The sequence below is a fragment of the Ascidiella aspersa genome, chromosome 4 (assembly GCF_963924565.1).
Source record: "Ascidiella aspersa chromosome 4, kaAscAspe10.2, whole genome shotgun sequence".
In the NCBI taxonomy this organism is placed as follows: domain Eukaryota; kingdom Metazoa; phylum Chordata; class Ascidiacea; order Phlebobranchia; family Ascidiidae; genus Ascidiella; species Ascidiella aspersa.
The window spans coordinates 13,546,601-13,572,835 of NC_139450.1; the positions used below are offsets into that span (position 1 = coordinate 13,546,601).

The window sequence follows — 26,235 nt, forward strand, 5'->3', positions numbered from 1 at the left end:
TCAGCTTGGTCAGCAAACTTTTTTGCGTTAATTGTAAAAAAATGCGTTTATTTGTGTAGTTGGACCCCGCTACAAAAACTCTTAGCCATACAAACTTTAAAATACTCAGTAGAAATTAAAATACTCAGTAGAAGAATGTACGGCTATCAAGCGGTCCACAGCTATATGATTATGATAAAACTTAACTATTAAAAAATAGCTCGCGGCCCACTAAAAATGAAAAAGGTCGACATGTAGGCGAGTCCCCCAGCTCCCGTGCTTTGCACATATTTAAAGGTGATGTTTAAACTAATCATTTATTACACTTATCAATCTAAGCTGCATCAATGAAAAATTGATTAAATAGTTTCTGGCTATATACGTTCATACAGCAGACTTCCTCTTGACTTTTCCGAAAAATTTGTTGCATTTTGATGGGCTTTTCTGTTTTTGACCTTCGTTGATAAAAACATCCTGTGATATCCAAGAAGTAATTTTACTTTTTAATAAATACAATTTCGCCAACTTTATTATACGTTGTGCTTTATCTCGTTTTATGTTATGTTTTGCCAACATTTGTATTTTCCTGCAAAGATTACTCAATTAAAATAAGCAAAGTATGCCAAAAACGTAAAATTTTTAAAACATATAAAAAATATTAATACAACTTTTCGTTGTGTTACAAAAAATGTGATTGATATATACACTAACCTAAACTGTGCACTGCGTTTCACACACTAAACATTTCCTTGTCGGTGAGCCTAATTTATAGGTGATATTAAAATAAGTCGTCACTCCTGATGTCACCTACACTCTACAGTACAGCGTGTGCGTCGGCACGTGCACAACTTTTTAATACTATATATACAACTTATTAAAAGCCTTAAGTTGTTGGACCCAGATCATGGGATTAGTTTTACAAGTGTTAGAGTTACATCGATGTAATTGTATTTTCTCGTTACGTCTCCCTTAACAAATTAGAACGTTATTTGTTTACTGCATTTTACGTGGCGCAAGCGAAAAAATCAAACTATACGTGTTTTGCTATTTTGGTGCACTTCTTACTCCGCATGGCATTTACCATTCAATAAACTTTTAGAAGCGTCTCTTCAAGACCTAAAATTAATTATTGAAACGAGACTTTACAAGGAAGACCATTGCACAATTGAAACAATGCCTGGCAGCAACAGCATATTCCTTTACAAATATTGTAGACTAATATAGTTTTAAATACTACTGATTGTTTTTGGTTAGAAAAAACTCCTGTGTTGACAAATAATAACACGAATAAGTACGTGCCATTTATGTTTATTAGCTACAGGCGTGGATTTACAAAATAATTTAACTTCTGGAATGTAATCGTTTGTGTTGAAAAAAACGAATCAACGCACAATTCCCATTTGGGATTCGGCATCCGGAATACAAAAAAGGCTTAATTGGTGCATAAGTATTTATTGTTTATGTTAAATCACTTGGGAAAAATATGGACAGCTGACAACCTGCCTATTGAATTTGACAGCGTTTAGTTGCAACTCGACAAGCGAACGTTTTAAGATGTAGGAATGGTCAGCATGATAAGCAAACTGTGTACAGCTCACAAAACGCTGACCCTGGTATCAAATCAACCGTATTCGTTTATAAAACTCCAGACTACTCACGTGACATTTATGACGTCACAAGAGGAAGCCGACTAGATTCACGTACGACACACTGATGACTTATCAGCTGAAGCCCACCCTTCTAAACATATTTCCATAACACCTAAATACTTGTAAAGCTTAAGTAGGTTGAGCCAAAGGACAGTCAAAGCAACTCGGTACGCGCTTTAAGTTCTCTATGTGTTTTACAGTTTTTTTTTATTTAAAAAAGCTACGTTTCAATCTATTATATTGACCATACGACATAAATTAATACTTAACATAGCTTTGCAAGTGACGATGCGATACAGAAAACTGCACTTTAGTATTAGCTGCGTTATTACGTGATAAGTTACATTAGGTAAATCCGAATGAAATCAGTAATGCCGTACATCGTGCAATTGCTATTCAGGCGTCTAATACACCCCACAAGTATCGAATTAAACCACTAAACCAGGGGTCGGCAACCTTTTTCTAGTCGCTGGCCAAAATCAAACTCAGAAAGGACTCTGCGGGCCGCGCAAAATTTTAATTAAGAGTTGTGTTATGAAAATAGTAGAACAAGTTCTGTGAAAACACGTTTTCCGTTTTTCCGCGACGCACATGGCGGCCTTCTACGGCGCAACGGCAAAGAAGCGCTGATCCAGTTGAAAAGACAACATTCAAACGTAAACAAACCGGAGTAGAATGATCATTCGCGCGAAGCGCGAAAATTTGTCGCACTTACGTATGTAAAATAGTTAAAAAGTATGTGAGATGGACTCTTGTCTAATTTGTCAGAGGCGGCGGGTCGGAAGAATTACATCGGCGGGCCGGGTCCGGCCCGCGGGCCGTAGGCAATGAACCTACGTAGGCCGTAGACCAGGGGTCGGCAACCTACGGCCCGCGGGCCGGATCCGGCCCGCCGATGAAATTCATCCGGCCCGCCGCCTATTTGACAAACTAGGCACGATTCCATTTCAAATACTTTTTAATTATTTTAACTACGAAAAGGCGAAAACTTTTCGCGCTTCGCGCGTGTGATCCTTCTCCATTCGGTTTGTTTACGTTTTGACGCTGTCTTTTGAAACATAGATCAGCGCTACTTTACCGTTGTGCCGCGGAAGGCTGCCAAGTGCCTCGCGGACAAACAGAAAACGTATTCACAAATATTGGACATATATTTTTTAGCATTTTGTTTATTTTTTATTGTCGGCATGTAGGCTAATGAAAACTTGCAAGAAATGGCGTTATACCAAAATAAAATCGCGCTCGCTTCGCTCGCCAGGTGTGCCCGGACTTTAAAAGGTCGACAAACACTCAGCTAGATTAACTAATGTTACTGCGTTTTCCAAGTAGTTTTATTACACTTTTCATTAGTACTATGGATGACGATGTGTGGACTCGGATTTTAAACCAAACAAACGCATTTTATTCGCGCTTTGCGCCAATACTTTATTACTGCCTCCTTAAATGTAATTAAACACGGTTTTAGGCGCCAAAAAGGTCCGAGGTCCGCCTGATTTACGGTAGTTTTAACAGTTTAATAACATAATTCTTAGTTAACATTTTGTGCGGCCCGCAGAGACCTTTCTGAGGTTGGTTTGGGCCCGCGACTACAAAAAGGATGCCCACCCCTGCCGTAGACAATGAACCTACTATTAATCATTAACGTTATAATACAAGGCCACTAAAATGTGGCACTAAACAGTTTAAAATGCTGAGAAACATCTTTATTTTCGAGCAGCACAAAACAACGTTGAATCTAGCTTCTTTCCGTATCAGTCTTTAGATTTGTAATCCTTAGGTTTTCCTAGTTTAACCTTAAAATGTAAAAAACCCATTTACAGACCTAACACAAGAAATACAAAACCATGCCGATTGACCTAACACGTATTTACTTTTTTTCTTTTCTTTTTACGTATGTATCTTTAACTCTACACCGAGCAATATCTGATTTAGTGCCACCCAGTGTTTGTCTTTTTAGGTCGTTGCTAAGGCCACGGTTTGCGTCATATTATTGTGCGTTTTTTACTATTGCCGATTATAACTGCGAGTAGCTTACTACACTTATTTCGCAATAGAACTGTTAACTGATAGTCGATCTTTACCACTTGCTATATAAATTGCGTCGAAAAAATCTTTACACTAATATAATCATACGGTGAATTTTCCAGTTGGTACTACGGTTGTCCGATACTTGGCTTTTCATTGCAATACCGATACCCGATATTTTGTACAAAACGTATGGCGATTTGATCCTAAACTAAATAACGTCATTACTATCGTATACCGAGAATAATAGAAAATGTTGAAACGTAAACAGGTATTTTTTCCAGATTATAGGCCAAAATTTGCTTCAGTGTACAAAAGTTAAGTTAACTCCAGAAGTTAAATATTATTTTTAGATAAATTTACCTTTTTAAAGTAAGTTCGATCGCAAATCTTGGCTTAAATTTCTGTAGTAATTTGGTTTTGGATCGGCACTGATACCACCCTAGTATCGAACGAGCACTTTAACCCTAGTATCGAACGAGTACTTTAACCCTAGTATCGAACGAGTATTTAAGGGTGATGCAACGTTTAACACACTCAATAGTGTTGGAAGGCAAACGCGCCGACGGTCTTGACATTTCGTCAGATGATCGACAATGGAACACCAGACAGTGAGTAATTGGATATCTTTCTAAAATCCCGGGTAAATGTTGGGAATTTTTTATGTTGTGTCATCGCAGGGATTTTGACTGTCGGTTTGACCACATCCACTGCGCCAAGCTAAAAGAGTGGGAGCAAGAAATTTGACATTTCCTGTAAAACGTGTTAATACAAACTACAAAGCAATATTAGGTTCTCGCTAACAACCCAACAAGGACGGTTGCTAAGGCATATATACATAAATTAAAACTTGTGGCACGTTATATAAAATAGAGTAAAAGTAATATGGGCTATACCAGTGGCTAATGTCACCGGACCGCTCGCCATGTAGTGTCGAGTTAAGACTTAACAGCGCCACCTCAAGGCTACTTTTTATTACAAAACAATACCACTAAAAGGCTAAATTTGCCAAACCCCCTCTCTGCACAAAGACGTTGTAGCAAGAGTTCAGTTATTTTCTATGTTTGAACTTCCTGTTTAAAAAAACAAGTTTTTAAATTATCTTAAATTAGTCACTTTTCAGAAAAGCATTGAATTTTTGCCCTATAAAAAATGTTGTTTAACTTTGTCACAAAACATATAATATGAATAAAACGACAGCAATTTATTTATATATATTTTGCGCAATAATAACATGTTTGTACTATGCGCGGCAGACTGCTTGACATACATCAATGAAAAAATTGTGCGACAAAAGTTAGAATAAATAAATACCGCTCTAAACACTCTCAGGACACGAAAGGGTTCGTCAAAATTGCCTATTAACACAGTGAAGACAAACACAATCGATGAGAGCACATTTGGGTACGAGGTATGTGGGCAGACAGAAAAGATCTTTATTTGCTGAACTTGTTGTATCGCCCATCCTCGTAGATGTCGGTCAGCAAGGAGCGAAGTGGCTTGTCCTCTTTGTACTGCTCCCGGTGTCCAACAGAGACAAACTTTTGGGTGCGCTTGTCCCACGCCACCGAGTCCTGTGGCTGTTTTTCTTCAGTCCACGGATTCCACTTGATGCCATGCTTTTGCGAGGAATGGATCAGTGCGGTGATGGTAAAAGTGGACGCCAGCCCGCAAGCCCCAATAACAGCTGTCAAACAGGTGTGGTCGCGCATAATACCCATGGCTGCCCTAGACCATGCACCTACGGTGAACGACATATTTTCTTTTTGTTTTTGTTCTCTTGCAATTTAACAAATAAACGAACGTAACCACGATCGCAGCTTATAACAACTGGGCTTGGATTCCTGCAAAATATATATCAAAAATTATGGGAATAAAGAAATTATCACTTATCTAAGATAGACGTAAGCTCTAAAAAAAAGTTTAAATGCCTACTATAAACAGTAAGATATCCAAATTACTAGTCAACAATTGTCCCAATTCTATATTATATTGTTGAAGGTTATTTATTAATTGTTACAAAACAAGCTACATTTCTTAATACAGTTAACTTTTCACTCTTTGTTTATTACTACGGCCACCCCCTTGCCATTATTGTTCTACAAACATTTCTGGTACTGCCTTTCACCCACCAAATGTATTGACCACCATCATACTTGCAAACCAGAATCATACACTTTTACAACCTTGAAATGGATCAATAACTGTGCTTTGCGCAACCACTGAACAACTAAACTGATTACAAGCGGTCGAAACGGCCACGTAATACATCCTGTTGAAGTGCCAAATGGCCTTGCTGACCATCTGCTGTCAGCTAAATAACGCCCAACGAGGTTGCACATATTGACGTTCAACAGCTGCCAGATTTCATACTGATTACAAAAAAAACTTACAAAAACTTATCTCTGTGCGAAGAAGTAGTATACCACAGACAGGTCACTGCAAAACCATGATTTATTTAAAGAAAGGATCAAAGTAAACCTGAAACTTAAATAGACAAACGTTTTAACTACGCGCTCCCATAAAATGTCATTTTGCGCGTTGAAGGTGGTTCATGAAGCTTCTTATTATCATATATTTGCCGACTTTCATGTCATACAACTTCGTTTGACTATTTCTAAAACGTACAGCTGAAAAGGTCGCATTTGGCTTATGGCTAACTGTCCGCTGTCTTCTGGTCGAACCTGTGACCTTCTTTCTACGCGAAGCGCCGGTTTCGCGTTGCGTGGCGTGATTGCGTAATTTCGTGACGTCGTCGTCCGGTGATATTGCGTAAGAGGGCGCAGCAATGAAATCATCCGTTTCTAAAGCGATGCTAACACGTGGCGAAAGGCCCAGGGTGTCAGCTCTGAGTATGGAAACTGTGACGAGGTGCCGAAGCCCAGTTACAGCGCTGTTTATGAACAAAGGAAGCTTCTTTGTTGATGGATTTCTCATATTGTGACGGACGTTTGTAATAGAAGCTAATAAAATGGGACAGTTAACTGTTGGTATGGCGGCGTACAGGATACAGAACATCCAGATGTGTTTGTTATAAGCGGGTTTAACGCTTAACTGGTGGTTTGCATTACCAAACTGTTATTGCGAATAATAAACTTTCCAACACATACTGTCCAATGCTGTTTGTCGAGAAACCTGAACTACACGTATGTTTGACTGTTCGCGAAACATATAATTATTTAATCTTCAGACACTTATCGGGAAGTCATGCGTTTGTAAAAGTCCTAGGATTCTAAACTTTAAAATAGCAATTTACTTTAGGTATGCTTAGTATCTGTTCTGACTACAGCAAGAAACTTTGGTCAACAAACATTTCTATACGACTTATTATATAACTTTGATATTCTCTTTTTATTGGTAAAATTTGTTTGACATGGGGCGTATCGCCAAAAATGTTCTCTTTTAGAAAGACATAGTCACAATACAAATATGGGCTACAATTACCTCTAGTAAGAAAAATATTTAAATGGGTAACACGCCCTTTGTCAAACAAATTTTAAAATCATTACCGCCACTGTGGAAGAAATGAAAAACTAAGCAAACCTAGACATGCCGAACGCCGCGCGAAACTACCCATTTTTTTCTCTCCTTTTTCGGTCGCTTTTGCAGAAACGATTCGGTTTGGGCACGTAAGCTGTCATTGGGAAACATACCAGCAATTTCTCGTGTAGCTTATACTCGAACATTCAACAATAATAACTCAAAAAACAGTTCTTTGGTAATTATAATTGTTAACCAACATTTCGGCAACCTATTTAAATCGCCATCTTTAGGGTGAATGACACCTAACTACAGAAAAAGATTATTATTTTTGATATCTTCAAACATTCACAAAAAGGGTAGCACCATGAACATCAAAACAGACGCGATGCTGTCGGCATGCTACAAGCACTTTCTCAAGGAACAGAAGCTATATACGTTATCGGTAATTGTTTTCTTATCGTGTGTTTGCTAGCGTTTTTCTTGCACGTTTTCCTTTGGGGTTTTTCAAATATTGTGCTACGAACGTGTGTTACTCATCCTAAAGAAGGCGATTCCCTGGTTGCAACAGTTTATATATATTGAAGATTCAACATCAACGATTTTGTCATTTTGGCAAATGCAGTTAGGTTGCCCTGCTTCACTCAAAATTTAACAAAAACAGTTTTACTCTTTATATTATATTTATGTTTTGTATATTTTTAACATTCTTTCTATGTTTGGACCACATGTTTGTAAAAATAAATTTGGAATTAACTTAACCTAATCAGTTTTCTGAAATGCATTGAAATTTTGCCCTAGATGTTGTATTTTTGCCCTATAAAAAATGTTGTTAAACTTTGTCACAAAACATCTAATATGAATAAAACGACAGCAATTTATTTGTTAGCGCGCAAAAAGAACGTGCTTGTACTATGCGCGGCAGAATGCTTCACATAAATCAAAGAAAAATGTGTGTGACAAAAATTTAAATAAATAAATATCGCTCTAAACACTCTCAGGACACGAATGGGTTCGTAAAAATGTCCTTTAAACACAGTGAAAACAAACGCAAACGATGAGAGGCATGTGGGTCAGACAGGAATAATCTTTAGTTGCTGAATTTGTTGTACCGCCCGTCACCGTAGATTTCGGTCAGCAAGGAGCGAAGTGGCTTGTCCTCTTTGTACTGCTCCCGGTGTCCAACAGAGACAAACTTTTGGGTACGCTTGTCCCACGGCACCGAGTCCTGGGGCTGTTCCGCTTGAGTCCACGGATTCCACTTGATGCCATGCTTTTGTGAGGAGTGGATCAGTGCGGTGATGGTAAAAGTGGACGCCAGTCCGCAAGCCCCAATAACAGCTGTCAGACAGGTGTGTTCGCGCATAATACTTTTGGCTGTCCTAGACCACGCACCTATGTTGAACGACATATTTTCTTTTTGCTTTTGTTTTCTGTCAATTTACCAAATAAACGAACGTAACCACAATCGCAGCTTGAAAAAACTGGGCTTAACAGGTTCCTGCAAATATATATATAAATCCTGTTAATAAAGACATGAAATTATCATTACATCAGATGAACGTAAACTCTTAATGCATAACAGTAGGATTTCTAAATTACTGTAGCCGACCATTGTCGCAATAGCTATACTTATATTTGCAATTTGTTGTCTGAGGTTATTTACCAATTGTTACGAAACAAGCTACATTTGTTAATACTGTCTTTGTTCGTTACTACGGCCTTCTTGCCATTACAGTTCTGCAAACTTTTCTGGTACTGCCTTTTAACCCACCCATTTTTTTACAACCATCATACTTGCAAACCAGAGTCATACACTTTTCCAACCTTGAAATGGATCGATACTTGTGCTTTGAGCAACCACTAAGCAGCCAAACTGATTACAAGCGGTCGAAACGACAACGTAATAAAGCCTGTCAAAGTGCCAAATGACCTTGCTGACCATCTGCTACAAGTTATATAACAGCTATCAACACTAAAACGAGGTGGCACATATTGACGTCCAACAGCTGTCAGATGTAATACTCTATATGTCTATTTGTTATTTCTGAAGGGTGCCGCTGGCCATAAAAGGTTGAGAAAAAACATTGTCATTCAACTGTTTCTAAAACGAACAGCTAAAAAGGACTCCAGCCATAAGATCAAAATAAGAAAAACATCAATGTAAAAAGACTAATATAGGGCTAATACCTAAAGGTCGTAATACTATCTAAATCGGAATAAGTCCATCGTGGGTACTACGTATTTGGCTTTATTATGTCGCTAGTGTTGATACTTTGGTATTAATGATTTTCTTTAGGTATTGTTGCTTTTTGTTATTATTGTGTGTTACCTCAAAGAGGTTGCGTCGGTTTGTATGTTCGACTGTTCGCGAAAAATAATAATCAATTAATCTTTAGACATTCGTCGGCAAGCCATGTCTTTGTAAAAGACCTGGGATGCTAAACTTGAAAACAGTAACTCACTTTAGCTATACGCTTAGTTTGTGTTCTGACTACAGGAAAAAACTTCGGTCAACATACATTCTTCCGAATTATTATATAAGTTAAATATTATATTTTTGTTTTTACAATTTGTTTAACACGGGGCGTATCGTTAAAAAAATCTCTTTTAATAGTGTTAAAAATACATAGTTACAATACAAATGTGGCCAAAATAATCTCTAGTAAAACCAAAAAAAAGTTGTCAAACAAATTTTAAAATCATTAGATTAAACTTTAAAATTCAACAATTATAATAAAAAAAAGCAACTGTAACATTTGTCAGGCGTGACAAGCAATTGCTTAAGGAAAAGAGGCTATATTATATACGTTATCGCTAATTGTTTTCTTATCGTGTTTTTGCTCGCGTTTTTTCATGCATTTTTTCTTTTGTGCTTTTCCATATATGCACAAATATTTCTTACGTGCTTTTTTACGAGCGAGTGCCATCCCGAAGTAGGCGATTTGGATAGGTTACCGAAACCTTGGTTAACAATTATAATAACCAGAGAAGGAGCTGTTTTTTTATTATTATTACTTTGCCTGGTAGCAAAAGTTTATATATTCAACATCCACGATTTTGTCATCTCAGCCCATGAAGCTCGGTTACCCTTATACTTCACTTAAAAAAATAGTTTTACTCTTTATATTATTCAAACGTTTCATATATTTTTAACATTCTTTACAATGTTGAACTTGAAACGACCGATCACTGTATTATATTTTATTAATTCAGAAGCTTAACATATTCCTACAGGAGATCTGAAAAATTCTAAGTAGTTGGGTCAAACTTCCTATTGAAATGTAGAGGTATGAAGTACGGTACATAAGGTTACCAGGATGTTTTTATGCGGCGTGTCTCATAATAGAACATAGTGTACATCCACTTATGAAAAGTTTGTTTTTTCTTCTACATACGTATAGCCTGCAGTCAGGGATGCCATATATTTGCTAATTTAAGAGACGCGCCTATTTTTTTATTTGCTTTTTAATTTTATTCATAAATAATAAGTATATAGTCTGCAAGCGGTAGTTTCCCTAATGTTAATGTCCACATCGAAAATGCAGACGTGTTATGTTACGTAATTCGACAAATGTTTGCCTATATCTGTTAAAGGTTATCTTTTTTAGCCCCGAGGGTACCTATATGGTGTAAAATTTAAGTAAACATTTTTACAAAGTAGTCTATTTCGTGTTATGACTAGTTAAACTGGGTATTACCAAGAAACACACCAACAAGTAACACATACGTCATACGCATATATCCTATATTGTAAATATTTGATGACTGGCTGTTAAACCCGATATTAAGTGAAAAATATTTCTTGAAGACGACCGCAATATAATAGTTAGACTTTCTTACTAGGACGTCCTAAACACACTGCCTTGATAAATCGATGTATACAACAGCAAACACAAACTATTTCGCTCGTTTAGTGCTGTAATCAAAAGAGAATAAATAAAATTAAATTAGAAAATCCGACAAACGTTCTAAAAAGTTATTCATCTTTCCAGTATAACCTCCCCACACATAATTTTCTGATATTTCATTCTTTTAATTTCACGATCGCGAAAACTTAAGTGCGCGTAAGTGCATTAATCAGTCTTTGCTTCGTCCCTGCTGCTCGCTGGCAATAGTCCTGTCCAACTCTTCTCTTTCTGCCTGTTGCCTCAAGAGCTCCAGGGCTCTCTTTAAATCCTTCAAGTCTGGTTGGCTACCAAATGTTTCTGAGTTTCGTTCATCATTATTGCTACAGGCAACAGGCCATTGTCGGCAAGGTTTGGCAAATGACTTGATGGAGGAAGCACTGCCGGTATCACTATTTTCAAACTCTGATGCCCTTAGCTCAATGCCATCTACCATAGCCTCGACTATTCTGATCTTATCGAGCAGAACCTTTGTCTTTTTCATTTCCATAAGCAGCTCCTGTATATAAAAAGCGAATCTAAAAGCTTTTTTTAGTAACTAATTGTCATGATATTTGAACATCATTTTGTTTTCTATATAGGCTACTCTTTTGTTTAACAGTCTATATTTGAATTTCCTGTCAAACGACTTTGTTAAATCTCAAAAAAATTCCTTATTGTTTGGCTTTAAAACTTACAACTGGTAAAATCCTGCCTGCCTTGCAAAAACTTACAAATATATATCGGTTTTTAAATTGCCTAAAAAAACAGTAGGCCTAATCACATTTTAACACTTGTAAGGATTACCTGAAAAGCTAAACAACTAGAAACAAAATTCCAACCTATTTAAATACTCGTAGAACAAAATATGTTTACGGAAATCCTGTTTGAAGCACTCTGCTAGCTTGAAGTACGTGTGTGGTTTTGCAACTAACTACATGAAACATTTATATACCTGCTGTATTTTACAGTAAACTTACCTGGTTCGATTTGATGGCGAGACTTTCAGTAAATGAGCTTCGTCGTTTTGACCTGTGTTGTTCTTTGTACTCTTCCGACTGGCTAATGTCCCAGCAAGAGAGGGTAAACAGCGTCTCCTTGTGGGCGTCAATCTGGCGGACGCCCCACGGTACCTAATAAATAAATTTTGTCCAAAAGTAAGATTTTAAAGTGTCAAATCTCTCACTTAGGTCAATTAAGAAGTCTCAGAAAATAAATTAGTGAATGAAAATAGCATCCAAAAAAAAAACAATCTCTAAAGGCCATTTACGCAAACTTTCTGGGACAGTGGTAGAACATTTTTAGAACTGTTTCATAATTAGTGATCTGAGTTTAAGTAGAGCAGCAAAATTTATAATTTAAAAAAAATCTTATTGATCTGATCGTGCTTTGATAAGCCACAGAAACAAGCATTGCAAACAGTTCGTGTGTTTCGATTGAATCACTGATTTAAGGAATATTATACCACTTAAAAAAATTACAAACACTTTGGCATGGTCTTTAAGTAGTGATCCTTACGGCGAAAGCACTGCAATTATAACAAATATATGTTTGCTTCTATAAGTTTATTTCTACTTCAATCAACCTTATTTCTACTTCAATCCCCTTTTTATCGCTTTCTTAGGTAATACCTTAACTTCAAGGGCTGAAAACTCGACGCATCCTCTTGCTTTGCCAGGAAGTCTTCCGTTAGATCCGCATCCGGTTCCCAGAAGCTCACAAGAGCCACCTCTTTCAACCACAGCCATCGTGTGGTTCAAACTAGAAGTAATTAGAATTTTGAAATAGCACGAAGTTACGTGCGATCAACCGAGCGATTAGCTGCTGCTTACAGGTTATATTGTAAAATCGATTAACTGTTTAATCGCTAAAGAACATTAACAAACTGGCAAAACACTATACAACTAAAAAATCTTTTTCGGGACCAGATATTCCATAAAACCAACAAAATGCTAAATTTAGTGGACGTTTTTATAGCAATAACAGAAATAGCAATATTTACATTTCTTAACAACTTGAAATTCAACATCGCGATTAACAAAACAACAGACAATCGTGAAATGAGAATTGAATCTACCCGCAGTGTAAGATTCGCACCCTCTGTCCGCACAAGACTTGCACTGGGTTACTTCTGTCCATTCGGTCACCGGTACCCAGCTGTCCGTAGCGGTTGTTGCCCAGCACAAACGCTCGGTTGTACTCATCGATGAAGCCGATGTGACGGTCGCCGATCGAGCAGTGGATGATCTGGCAAAAAATTTGAAAATTGTAAAAAAAGCGTTGTTGTATGTGAGGCGATACGTGGCTTGAGTGCGTGTGGACAATACGAACTTAAAACTGTATAATTATGCATTTATTTATACCTGGGCATCGCTTTCATATTTAAAATGTAAAATTTATTTTTACCATTAGTCTTTTTCACAGTTTATCAAGGCATCTGCTGTGTAAGGTAGCGTTGCCATATTTTATTACGCACATCCCCTGTTAAAGATTTAATGTTTTTGGGGGACCAACGCGCAAAGATTGTTTCGCTGATTATCGCTGATAAGAGTGATGGGAACTTATTTTTGACTGGGGCCCTTAGTAGAAACAGCAAAATTGTCTGATTTTCAAAATTGAGAAACAATATGTATAGAAATTGCCGATGCATTTTAAATACCTGACTTTAAAACACGTTTTGGCGTTTCTCCCTGACGCAAATTCCAACACTGAATCAGATAAAACATTGACGTATATGACTCCTAGTGTAGGGTATAATTTATAGGCGTACGTCCCGGGCAATAGTTAAGTTTTCCAACATGGCGCTTTAAAATTAGACTTGTCACAACGCAAACTTCACTCTTTGGGTTTATAGATAATACGTTTGTTTAAGAAATTACCTTCGCTATATGCGGTATAACCTGGGGAACGCCCAGTTTCACCGTTGTGCTTCGACCAAAAATGTCAGCAAACTCGGATTTTCTCTGGACGATAACGTGAAGTTTGCCCTTTTCTGTAAAACAAAACGTTCGATAATCGCTTTCCTAAACGAACATTTGATTTAGTGATCTTTGAACCACGACTAGGTCAGTAAACAAATTCAAATAAGAGATTGTAATTTTATTAATTACAATGGCTGGGTTAAGAATTATAAACTGAGGCATGAAAGCAATGGAAAGTTTGTGTAAAAGCATAAACAAACATCAAAATACATTGCCTAAGAGTTTAAAAAACTTAGCGTATAAAGAGCTGTAAAAAGTGCAAATTACCCCACAAATCCCTTTCTGACTGCATATATGCATAGAACCGAGTAACCCGGACTCGACAAACAAACTGACCGGTGACGAAAGCAACAATCCCGACGCTGGTTTCGACCTTGACCACTTTCTCGCCGAGTGTTTTGCTGGCCGACTTGAGGGTCACTTGCATTCCCTCAGAGCCGAGGTTAAGGAGCGACGACTCGTCCAGTTGAAGGGAGTAAACCTGATGGTCATTTGTGGCAAAATACATGGAAGATTATTAAAACGGTTGAAAGGCAAAAAACGAGTCGTGTTGGCCAAAGACAAAAGCATGGAAAGAGGCGCACAAATCTAAATACAAATGATGCTAATTGCTGAAGCCACTGAGCTAAAAGCGGCGCAACGTCAATGCTGTTCGAATTTCATATTGTAATCATCACCGACTGGGCGAACATCTTGCCACACACACACACACAAACTTTCTCTTTTATTATGTAGATAATTTAAAAAATAAAACATGACAACGGTCTTACCCTGACGTCATGATTTGTTGCAGCAAAATATTTAATTACTTATTAGGTATAGTAGTATGGGAATGTTTAAATGGCCTCTATAATGTTAAAAGTTTGCAATGCTTTCTGCTTAATATATAGTAATATACGATTGAAAAAGGCACCTTTCCGGCATCGGTCAGGATAAAGAGTGTTTTTAGCTGGGGCGAGAATGACGTCAGCTTCATGGCGATGAACCTCATCTCCGGGTCAAAGGTCATGTTGAAGACACGTCGGCAGGAGCGTTCGTCGAAGACGTCGATTTTGTCGCCGGACACAGGGCTTCCGAATTCGTTCCATCTATAAGGCATTGAGGAATTCAAGTGTATGAAACTGATTAGAGGACTTAATAATAGCGTATGGGCGATAGACGAGGAACTAAGTAAATATTTTGAAATGACGCCGTTTCTTCTTTTCGGATATACTATTAACGGATAAAGATAAAAAAATAGGCCCTTTTTGCAGAAACACAAATCCACTTAAAATTCTTAGGGAGGCTTTTGTTCTAAAATCATTTAGATTAGACAGAACATTACGTGGATAATAAGGCATGATGCCACATTTTGTAATTTTGTAATTTTGTGCATTCAGCCGGCCTTATAGTGTGCGTCTCAAATGACCCGAGGCCAAAGTTATATGCTTAAAGTGTTGGATGAATATCTTTCCGATTCATGTTAAAGCAGGTCATCACTTACCCCGAAGAAATGTCGGGGGCGCTTCTGGTGTTGGGCAGCCTCCGACGTAACCTCATTGTCTCGCTTTGCGTGAGCACGTAAACGTAACGTCGGTGGTTGTTGTCGTATCGCGGATCGGTAGTAACCTGTACGAAACATATTTTTCATTTGTTTTTTCCCTTAAGTTTCGGCAGTTGGTTTGGGACAGGTGTTTTGGTCGCAGACTGTAGCTTTAGTTTGCTGTGTTCTAATGAGGTCAATTACTTGACTTAAATGCACTTAAGGGAGTGGTTTTTGAACGATTCGACTTAAACATAAGGTACTTTCGCGAACGACTTGACTTAAACTTGTGTGACTTATTTAAATAGATTTTTAGAAAAAATGGGTTATTTACGCCAAATGTTAAATGTAAAAATCATTTAACTTTTTATTTATTTCGTTATGAGAATTTTAATGCGAAACATTACTCAGAATGGAACATGTTTGGCGATTTTGTAAGTTTATCATTTAAATGCCAATGATGTGACTTGGATTTGACTTAATTATGATACTGACTTGACTTGGACTTAAGTTTTTTAGCAAATGACTTTACTGGATTTCAAAATGACTTGTTTGCCACACTATGTAAATATTTCAACAGGGGTGGTGACTTAATGGTATAGAAAAATACACGAAGTCACTCTATCCATGTTTTTCGTCACATTTAGGTAAAACGAAAAAAAAATTAAATCATACTTATTTGCCAAAAAATTAACCCGAAATTCAGAAGTATGACAACCCTAAATATATATTATCTAGGGTACTTCCATTTTATAAAACTGTGTTTCATGATGAAGATTCAAAAATGGTAAATCAAGTCAATGAAAAAAAATATTTTTAACACACAGTCAGAATTTCAAAAAAAGCATTAACGTAAGGGAAAGTCAATAAACTATCTGTTATAGATATACTTGTTCCTGGAAAACCCAAAAATAAATAGGGCAAAGATAAACGATTTTCTCAGATAGAATATAACCTAAACTTGCTCAATAATTAGTACAAATAATGTTCAGTTATATTTATGCATAACATATTTTTTTTGTAATAAGTCCATGTATACCAGTATTTCTAAATCTATTGGTCGCGATGCAAAACTGCTGCATTCGGCTACCTAACCAAATCAAACGTTAGCCGTTTGTTATGGGACTATAGCCGATTGCAGTATAGTTCAAATAAGGTTAGATTGATAGAGAGTTGTTCTAAACAAGACTTTAAATATTTTCAAAAAAAGAAACAATACGAAAACAAATTAACTAAATTCGGACTTATTCATGCTTATTGATTATTTATTATGGTTTGAAAATTCATTTTAAAGAGAATTGAGTCGCCAAAATGTTGCTGTTAAACTTAACGCTTAATATTGAGTCACCGCAAATAAAGATTGCGAAACACTTATTTATATGAATCGGGCGTATAAAAAATCTAAGTATATATGGCGAGGCTTAACATAATCACGTATTTTAACAAAATACTAAAAACTAAAGTAACATAGCATTTTTGTCATTGCACAAGAATTGTACTTACATCAATCACGTGCTTAGCAAACTCCTGGTGCCAGTCCGTCCGCCTGAAAACGAACTCGTTTGTGAACGCGTCACGTTCCCACCTGCTCCTAGTAAATACGAACCGAAAGTTATACTACTAATCGCTTTTATATTACTTGTATTTTCAAGACAGTGTTATGCTAAATCGGTCAGTAAAGTATAGGTCCTTTAATTGACGAAAATCAAAGCCTTGATATTATTTTATTTTATCACACTGTCCTTATGTTTGGTACTTATAAGGGACAACGCGATAAAAATGGAAGTACAATCCGGTTTAACAAAAAATAGAAAATTAGTTCTTCTATTTATTTGTGAATTTTTGCGTAGTTTGCTCTATGATAAGGCCAATTGTACACTGTAAAAACGACAGCATTCTTGTTATATGTGACCTATAAGACATTCCGTTTTGTTGTGAGCCAGGGATTCTTAAAATGAGTTCCGTTGACCCCTCGGGGGTACGCGGACTATTTTCAGGGGGTTCATTATAGCCTAATATAAATGTTAGTGTAATTAAAATATTGAAACTAAATCCTAAAATATTAGAGCTAAATCCTAGCCGGCTTGTTAAGTTTTATGACGTCAATTCATACCAACCGTTGTCCAAAATAAAAACAATGTTTAAGAACCCCAGCGTTAAACCATGTGCTATGGGTTCAGTAAACATGTTAAATCGTAAGCTTGCCTGAAAACGTGCAGACAGCTTGCCATATCTAGTGCGAAAACGTGGTCGCGGGTTGAGCAGAGCTTTTTGTAGCCGAACGCCAGTGGAGTGTCCGATATACGATTCGCTGTCCTTCTTTTCGCATTTGCCCCACCCAGGAGTTGATAGGTGATGCCCTTTGTGTCTGAAAGATAAAGTTTTTTAGCTCTGGGCTTTACAAAGCATTTGGCGTGCTATCATTTATTCTTACAGTTGAGACAGTACTGGCGCTTCCACGACCCTTTCAACATTGCGTTGACCGAAAGTTCGCGACTTCGATTGTTCCAGAAGCTGAAAGTGTTGCTAAACAACGCCTTCCATATGTGGTTTTCCTCGATGACGTCATAAAAGCGTCGACAGGTCTGGGCAAGGCACCCGATGTCAGCTGGGCGCAGGTAGAGCACTATCTGTGCCAGCTAAGTGAAACAGGTAGAGTTAAAAGAGCTGGAAAAATACCCCTAATTTAAACAGGTTATTTTTATATTATATATATTTGATTCGGAATGGTATACTCTCTAAAATTCAGTAATACTACCAGAAAGGTACACCTGGGCAGTTTGACCGTATGCAATAAAACTTTTTAAACCGGTGTCAACGTTAATCGCCGAGAAAAAGAATAGAAGTCACAAACAAACTTAACTATACATCGCCCGTCCAGACTATACCAAACAATGGCTTACAAGCTTTATTTAAAAGCGGAACGCCAAAATATTATCCATACGATCGACATCCCTTCAATATCTCTGTATAGATAGAGTAATTTGTATCCTTATTATTTTCCCATCGGTTCACGCTGCATAAATTATTGGTTAGTGTTCGCAAAAGACATTTTAGGAATAAAATACAATTTTTTAGTTTAATTTACTGAATGCCATTTAGGAGCCTTCAATATATTTTGATCGGTCATCATGAGGAGTATCAGAGCTAAGTTCACGACTTTGGGCGGCTTGTTATATTTTGGAACCATAAAACTGCAAAATTAAAAGAAGGAAACATAAGACGTCAAAATTTTACGCCTTCGTCGCATTATTCAAAATACTTTCTTTCGGTCTCGGGTGTATTTCATATCAGCTCACGTGTCTATGGTCGCTTTAGGTATATTTTTAGAGGTGTGCAGCCGCGAATTTAAGATGCAGTAAGAAATAAAAGGTTGCGGGGCACTCCATTGATTAGAGCAGTGCTCCGCAACCTTTACCTACTTGCGGCACACCAACAGATCTAAAATAATTCGGCGGCACACCTACGAAATATATGTCCATCGACAAACGACGACACAAGCAAATACCGTAGGCAGCCCATAGCAATTTGTGATAAAACGCGCAGAAGGCATTTACGTATTACATTCCTTTGTTTTCTGAATTTGCGATACAGCACACCGGTTGCAGAGCACTGGATTACAGTACTAGTTCTTACTAGTTCATCTGGTAGACGCATAATGGAACAATTGAGATATTCGTCGTTTGACCACACTTGCGGCGTAAACGATGACTTTAACATCTTGTTGCTGGGCGATTTTCTTGTACATGAAGACGATTGTTCTTCCTGGCATAAACCAGTTGAATTCTGTTGTAAATAAAATAGAAAATACTTTAATTTTGCGAATTATGTTTATAAAAGGTTTCTTGGGTTTCCTGACATGTTGGCATAACAAAAAAGTAACCAATTCTCTTAAAAAAGACTTAAAAAGCTTGTTTGAAGCAATACAACGAAAGTTCAAAGACGATTTTTCGGTATCTTAACTTTAGCATTTCATTCTGCAATTTTATTGTAGTGTTAAAATTAACCATAATCCTTTACATTTAACAAAATTTTTTTTTTTTTTTTTTTAGCTTTGGTTAAGTTTTGGTTAACTTTTTATCCGTTACTTAAATTAAACAAGAACAACTTTAAAAGTAAAACTTTGTTTACATAGTTTTCGATGCAATTGTACCATCGATCACCAATTAAGACTCTCTTAAACAAAGTGACATTATATGACTACAAATGTTATATAACTTATAGTTGCTATTAATATACGTTGCATAGCAGCGGAAATGTCAAAATACCTGGGCATATTGTTCTGTCACAATGACGACCAGTTGTTGCGTGAACGGCTTACGTTAGTAACTTACATTCGAGGTTTACAAAGAACTTTGCCCTACTTAATCAGTGAACAGAAAAACAATACCAAACTAACCTGCTTTAAAGGTTTCCATTTTCGTTTTCTGAGGCCGCTTGGCCTGCTTTCCATCATCGAGGGTAACTGTACACAATTTTCATGTAACCAACATAAGTTAGTTTTTAGCACTTTTACTAAGTAACACCTTAGCTTATTTATTTACTTCTAACTCTAACGCAAATTGTTTTTTTCAGCGTCAACTAACCTGTGATTCCATTTAAAAGCTGTTAACTGTCAAATTCCTGAACAAAGATCTGCTAGCACACACCATAAAAAGCAGTTGACTCATAAAATTACCTAAACAGCTGATTAAGAAATTTATTGTGACATCACAAAAGTTTTAAATTAGCTGATTTTTTAGGTTATCACCAAGACAGCAACTTGGTTGCCTTGAAAATATGTCCTTCTTTTGCAGTTTGCGATTTGTTTCTTATATATTTACCAGAAATATATTTTATGTGGTTTTTGTGACTTTTCGGCGACAGAACCAAGTCTATTTTTTAGTTTACCACCAAATGTTTATCAAAGACATTTGGCAAATAAATTTGCCTAGTTTTAGTTTCTCTTTCGCTGTTACTCTATTGAAGGTGTGAATGATAAAACAGAGATGATAATTCCACAAAACTTGAAACTCCATTTGTATTTTGTCCTCTTTTTGGGCGAAACTTTTCTTTTTTTGGATGATGAACATACGAAAGGTTTATTAATTCATCCTAATACTAATCCTAGGTTAGAAGTACCACTAACTAAACTAGGGGTGTACAACCTTTTAAACCGAGGGGTAGATAAATGTATCGGAATAAACCTATGGGACAAATGTGGATTCGGATTATACCGCGGCAACACGAATTTCTCATCGACAAATCCACCATAGCTAAAGTGCTAGCAAACTCAATCTGTGGTGTGGAAAACTTTCAGCCATAATTCACGTTAAACAATTGCCAATTTAACAAACACTAGAAGAGAAGCAATTTTAAATCAGCCACAACATATCAAACAGAATCCGTGCTGTAAACCCGGCAGCTTTCCATATAACAGTGTTGTAAACAAGTCATTTTGAAATGACTTTAAGTCCTAGTCAAGTCATTCGTAAAATAACTTAAGTACAAGTCAAGTCTTTTTGAATAAATAACAAGTCAAGTCCCAGTCCAAGTCATCGGTTGCCCATGTCAAGTCCCAGTCAAGTCATAATTAGAGGAAGTCAACTTCAAAGTCCAGCCCTTGTCAAAAAAATAAAACTTTAAATTATGAAAACCGGCAAACTCCTCCGATTATTATGAGCAACTCAAGTCAAAAATAACATAAAATCAGCATATAACAAGCAAATTATTTTATGTGCAAAGATTGGGCTAAATAACTCAATTTAATAATTAATTGCTCAATTAAAATAAATTATTTTAACCCAAGTCATTTGTCCAAATGACTTAAGTCAAGTCAAGTATTTTTGCCCAAAAGACTTAAGTCAAGTCAAGTCTTTTTGCCCAAAAGACTTAAGTCAAGTCAAGTCATTTAAAAAACAGTGACTTAAGTGCACTTAAGTCAAGTCATTGACTTAAGTCATTACAACACTGCCATATAAAGCTTGACAATTTGTTGTGCGATAAACGTGGGTCATTTAAAAATGCCTTAAAAACTTGAACACCCTGAACACGGGTTTAAATTAAAGAAAATGAACTTACAAAGGTGAATTTTGATGTCTAACGTGTCAAAGTTTTGTCTTGGTTTCAAAAAGCACTGCGCATTATTTTTTTATGCATTCCTTATCGTTGTAAGAACACTTGTGTTGTAATCTAAGAAAAACTTTAAACGTCTTCTTTATAGCATTCGATTTTAGGTAGGCTAACTTAAACGTGAAAAAATTATCCAAGATGTTAATACTACGATATAAAATTGAGCAAGCATGATACAACGTATGACACCTAGGCCCTACGCGTAATATTTAAGAAAAACTTGTGAGCTGCCAAAACAAATAAACCTATTATGACATTAACGCATTAATAACATCTAAACCAGTGGTCGACAAACTGTTTGTTGCGGCCAAAGCCGTTTTTAGTGGGCCACGGGCAAAGTTTTATCATGTAGTTGTGGGCCGCATGATACCCATAGGACAACCAGGATATGGCCCCTAAAATATAGTGTTATCCAAGTTTAACTATGTAATTGCAAAATGTTCCTGCATTTGGCGCGAACTTCTTTCAGTTTTAATTAAATCTAGTTAGCCCAGCAAAGGCGTATGCTTACCAGCAACATTGGAATCTCCTTTATGTGCATGAAGCGTCACGTATATTTGACGTTTTGTCAATTGAAAACAAATAAACACAGTTCTTTAGATTGGGTTCCAGCTGCATATTCGCGCAGGAGTTCGATCGAAAACAGCAGGTGTTTTTAGGATTAGCCTACTTGTTTTATGACATCAGTTTGTGCCTTATTTTGGAAAATTTCATGCCCTCCCAAATAAAAATCCGCTCCTGTTGGCTCAGTGGTTTTACGTAGTGGGCCTTCGATAGCTCTTTAAAGTATATTTTGGGCAGCGACAAAAAGTTTGCCGACCACTAATCTAAACTAATCTGCAATAATGGTACGCTTGTGACCAGTACCGTTGTTTAATCAGCGGACAGTTTGTCAAGTATTTGGGTTTGAAAATGTCATCTAAAAGTAGACTTAGTGGCAAAAGCAGCAGGCCTAGTTACGTTTGTGAGGGTTAAGTGATGTAGTCTCATTCCGGCTTAAAACCTTTGTCCATCTATTCACAGTAGAAAATCACGTTTTATTTCTAATGACAAAAAGCGATTAGGAGCGGGTCGATAAAAGTAGAAAGAAGCGCGTCGATGAAGAACTATCAAATCGGTGGTACTTTTCAGTAAATACTGCATCAACTATATACGCACACAAACGCACAAACAAACGCACTAACAAACGCCAATAACACGCGTTACATACAGGATACACCTACAAGTTAAAACTAAAAACAAAAAACAAAGCCGTGTCTTTTAATTATATCACGCCTATAATGTAATAACTTTCAGGCTCAACAAGTCTTCATAACTAAGTTTGAGTTTTTTCTAAAAAAATTGGTAAAGTTATGCAACTCGACCTTGTTCTTAAACATAAAAGTACTAACAATCAACCAGCTTGAAGAAAATTAATTAAGGCAAGTTAGAAAAAGCATATTGAAGTGTTGTAAAATATTAAATAAAATATGGAAACACTTCCACAAAACGCTAGAAACAGTGTTCAAGTATAACAATGTGTTCAGAATAAACAAAACAAACTAAGGTGTTCATCGACAGGGGTCTTCATTTGAATCATAAGTTACATTTGATTTTTGGTTATCATTGTTGGCAAGCTCTCCCCATGTTAAAACTTCAGAATCTTAAAAAATGAATAAGCATGTGATTTTATTAAGTTAGAAAATGCACCTAAGTTCAATAAGATCTATATTTGACTTATAGCAGATTTTTGCTAAGCAAAACCAATTAATTTCACATGAATAGGCTGTAGTAAAGATCACCACAAACTGTTATTGTTTTTTTTAATAAACAATTATATATGCCATGGGCAGGTCTTATTCTGGAGATTTCTAAGATTACTTGCGGCTATTTGATTTAAAAACCTACTGACCGAATTACCTGCATTGTTCATGCGAAGTAGAACACTTGAGGTGTGACAATGGAATATCCAAAAGTGTCCATTGTTGCAAGATTCCAGGCATTTTGCACATGGAAGCACCACATGGTACCCAACTTGATTACCGCTACAAACACACAAAACAAAAATTACATTTGGTTGTTAGTTTTAAACCAGGTATAATTTTGCCAGTTAGTTCTATACAAAAATAAACAATATGTTGACATTTACTGAAAAAAATACCAATGGCAGTAGTGAAACGCCATAAGAATTTAAGGTGATTTTTAGCAGTATACATTTGTTGAAATGAATTGGCAGTGTTGCTGGCATCTTATTGACACAAAATTACAACACATCAAATGCGTTTGTATCCATTTGTATATATTAAAATTAAAAAAAAAAAATTAGAAGCAAAGAAAAAGTAATGCTTACCATGTTAAACAAGCGAAGTCTTTTATTCTGCACTGACACGTTTCAGTCCTGTAATATTTTCCTATTAGTTCAACAGACCTAAAAAACATTAGAATGTATTTTATTTTATAATTAAATGGTGGTGTTTATATCTTGTATTTCCTTCTCTAATAATAATAGGATACCAGACAAAAAAGATTACCAAAATTCTAAGTTAAATTGTTTAACACAGTGATAATATATATAGACAAAGTTTGGTTAGCATATTTTGCACAGGAAAATATGAATTTTAAGCAATTTTTATTAAACACCAAAATCTATTGCCGCTGCTACCCTGTTGCTGTGATAATATACCTCAAATCTAGATCAGTGGTTATCCAACTTTCTATCTTGACAGACCCCTTTGGTGTCTTTAAAAGTTTTTTATGCATAATTTAGGTCATCATGTCTTCCAATGGAACCTAATGTTTAATACTGTAATTATATAATCAAGATAAAAAAAAAAAATTGTGATACCCTGTAAATATATTGGCAAAGTTGATGGTGAAATTGGTATTGCACTGTTGCATCAAACATAAAATAGAGGACTTCAATTTGACTTAATCTTTATAACTAGTAAAAATAATAATGTCACTTAACGATTTTGGTGGCAAATCCGTAGAGTAAAGGTCCACCTTGGTGTCTGCCAGCAAAATGGCTTTCATTCCACGATTCGTTAGTTCCACAGAACAGAAAGAACAAAACACTTTGTAGACTTCCTTGTTGTGAAAGTAAGGGTGAAGGTGCGTCTTGTCATTGCCTACCTCCATAGTGATTTGCCCATCAAATTATACAGATTTACAAACTGTACAACTTTCAAATTACTTTTCACTAGGTTAAAAGAAATGACTTGGTTAATTTTAAGTATAAACTAGGTATGTCAGGTGGTATCATATCTAAACTATTATTACCTTACAGCATAAGTTCTGAATATTGATGTATTTGTAAATAAAAATCCATTTTCTAACTTAAATTTTGTCCAAAAATTTTAATCAATTTATATATCCCTAAATAAAATTATAAGCAAAAAACCTTACATGGAATCATAAACATATCTTGCATGCTTTTGAATGTTTTGTTTATATGAACTTGATAAATTTATTGATACATTGTCAAACCGCCAAAATTTAAGAAGTTAGTATAGGCAAACATAAGGTATTGGACGACCACAGCACTATTTTCTATTTGTTTCAAACAGGAAATTTATAGTTTAGTCCGGGTGAAAAAGGTGAACTGGAAAACAAAACAACCTACAAAAAAGTTGGTTACATGACACATTATAACTTCAATTCACATAAACCAATATGGTCCTTACAGCTGTTGAATGTGGTAAAAATTAGAATGTTTATTGTCTAATTGAAAAAACACTCTTTAAAACAAGATATTTTGACCATTAAAATGTAAGTTATTAGAACCATTAAAATGTAAGTTACTGAAAATATCTTTGCACTTAAAACTAGAAGAACTGGCAAACATAAAAACATGTATTTAAAATGTTAATAGTTAACTGCTTGCCTGTCAGTAAACATTTTATTCTAGAGCAACGTTGTAGGGATACTGCATGACACAACCAAGTTATCAGGCACCGTCATGAGGCCTAAATCGGGCCTGTTCGATTAGTCACCGTGACAAAAATTGCTATAGCTGGCTTGGCATTTTTTTGCATAATTTAAAAGCAATTTTTAACATTGGGGGTCTTCTCAGTTAATCACAGACAGGTAAAACCGGTAGGTCGACTACTGTCGAGACCCGTACAGCCTGCAGGTCGACGCTATATATCGATCGACAAAACGCAGTAACCTTGAACCAAAGCGGCGGCCCGAAATTTGAGTCGCAGATGTTGCGCCCACATTCGTAATGCAGAGAACAGTTCCTTACCGCACAGAACAGCTGTTAGCCTGTGTGCAACCGACCGTAGCAAGAATGCAAATAAAGGAAGCAAAACTCTAGTTTTGTCGCTATGAAACTCGCTTTTCCTTCCTAACAAGGTCAATTGCTAATTCTCGATTTCAACAAATTTTATTATTGACAAGAGAACCAAAAACGACGACTTGGCAAAATACCAAACGCAAAAATACGCCACATCCGCAACTAAATACTAACCTGTTCAATAAATTTGCTTTACTCTTGTATAGCTTCTGGCTTATCAAGATTAAAAAAATTAAGAAATTTCTTTTCACGCTGTGAAACCTTTAGAATTTAAAATGATATGAATACCTGTCGGGTTACTACCGATTTATCCTAAAAAATGTCGAGT

General features: G+C 36.3%; 3 protein-coding genes across 3 annotated transcripts; all 3 read right to left on the minus strand.

The window, feature by feature from the left end:
• Positions 1-4,907: 4,907 nt before the first annotated feature.
• Positions 4,908-6,321, minus strand: LOC146148013 (uncharacterized). The gene has a single exon (XM_083386433.1). The coding sequence runs from the start codon at positions 5,405-5,407 to the stop codon at positions 5,087-5,089; it is 321 nt and encodes a 106-aa protein (XP_083242559.1). The 5' UTR covers positions 5,408-6,321; the 3' UTR covers positions 4,908-5,086.
• A 4,889-nt stretch (positions 6,322-11,210) lies between these two features.
• LOC146148014 (F-box only protein 24-like) lies at positions 11,211-19,973 on the minus strand. The gene is made up of 13 exons (XM_083387983.1): positions 19,920-19,973; positions 19,157-19,306; positions 17,955-18,159; positions 17,726-17,888; positions 17,024-17,111; positions 15,482-15,606; positions 14,912-15,086; positions 14,335-14,479; positions 13,897-14,009; positions 13,095-13,264; positions 12,649-12,778; positions 11,998-12,150; positions 11,211-11,537 (listed from the first exon to the last, which is right to left on the minus strand). Exons 1-13 carry the CDS (start codon positions 19,971-19,973, stop codon positions 11,211-11,213), a joined length of 1,998 nt encoding a protein of 665 aa, XP_083244109.1.
• A 2,680-nt stretch (positions 19,974-22,653) lies between these two features.
• Positions 22,654-24,804, minus strand: LOC146148015 (protein FAM72A-like). The gene is made up of 4 exons (XM_083386428.1): positions 24,579-24,804; positions 23,961-24,038; positions 23,531-23,655; positions 22,654-23,273 (listed from the first exon to the last, which is right to left on the minus strand). Exons 1-4 carry the CDS (start codon positions 24,746-24,748, stop codon positions 23,182-23,184), a joined length of 465 nt encoding a protein of 154 aa, XP_083242554.1. The 5' UTR covers positions 24,749-24,804; the 3' UTR covers positions 22,654-23,181.
• Positions 24,805-26,235: the final 1,431 nt, after the last annotated feature.

Excerpts from the sequence above, each read along its gene's own strand:
- LOC146148013 (XM_083386433.1), bottom strand. The coding sequence starts at position 5,407 with ATGTCGTTCACCGTAGGTGCATGGTCTAGGGCAGCCATGGGTATTATG.
- LOC146148014 (XM_083387983.1), bottom strand. The coding sequence starts at position 19,973 with ATGGAAAGCAGGCCAAGCGGCCTCAGAAAACGAAAATGGAAACCTTTA. Across the intron at positions 19,307-19,919 it reads AATGGAAACCTTTAAAGCAG|AATTCAACTGGTTTATGCCA; the intron begins GTTAGTTTGGTA and ends TATTTACAACAG. Across the intron at positions 12,779-13,094 it reads GTGCGAATCTTACACTGCGG|TTTGAACCACACGATGGCTG; the intron begins GTAGATTCAATT and ends AATTACTTCTAG.
- LOC146148015 (XM_083386428.1), bottom strand. The coding sequence starts at position 24,748 with ATGGAGGTAGGCAATGACAAGACGCACCTTCACCCTTACTTTCACAAC. Across the intron at positions 23,656-23,960 it reads GACTTCGCTTGTTTAACATG|CGGTAATCAAGTTGGGTACC; the intron begins GTAAGCATTACT and ends GTGTGTTTGTAG. Across the intron at positions 23,274-23,530 it reads ACTTCGCATGAACAATGCAG|ATTCTGAAGTTTTAACATGG; the intron begins GTAATTCGGTCA and ends TCATTTTTTAAG.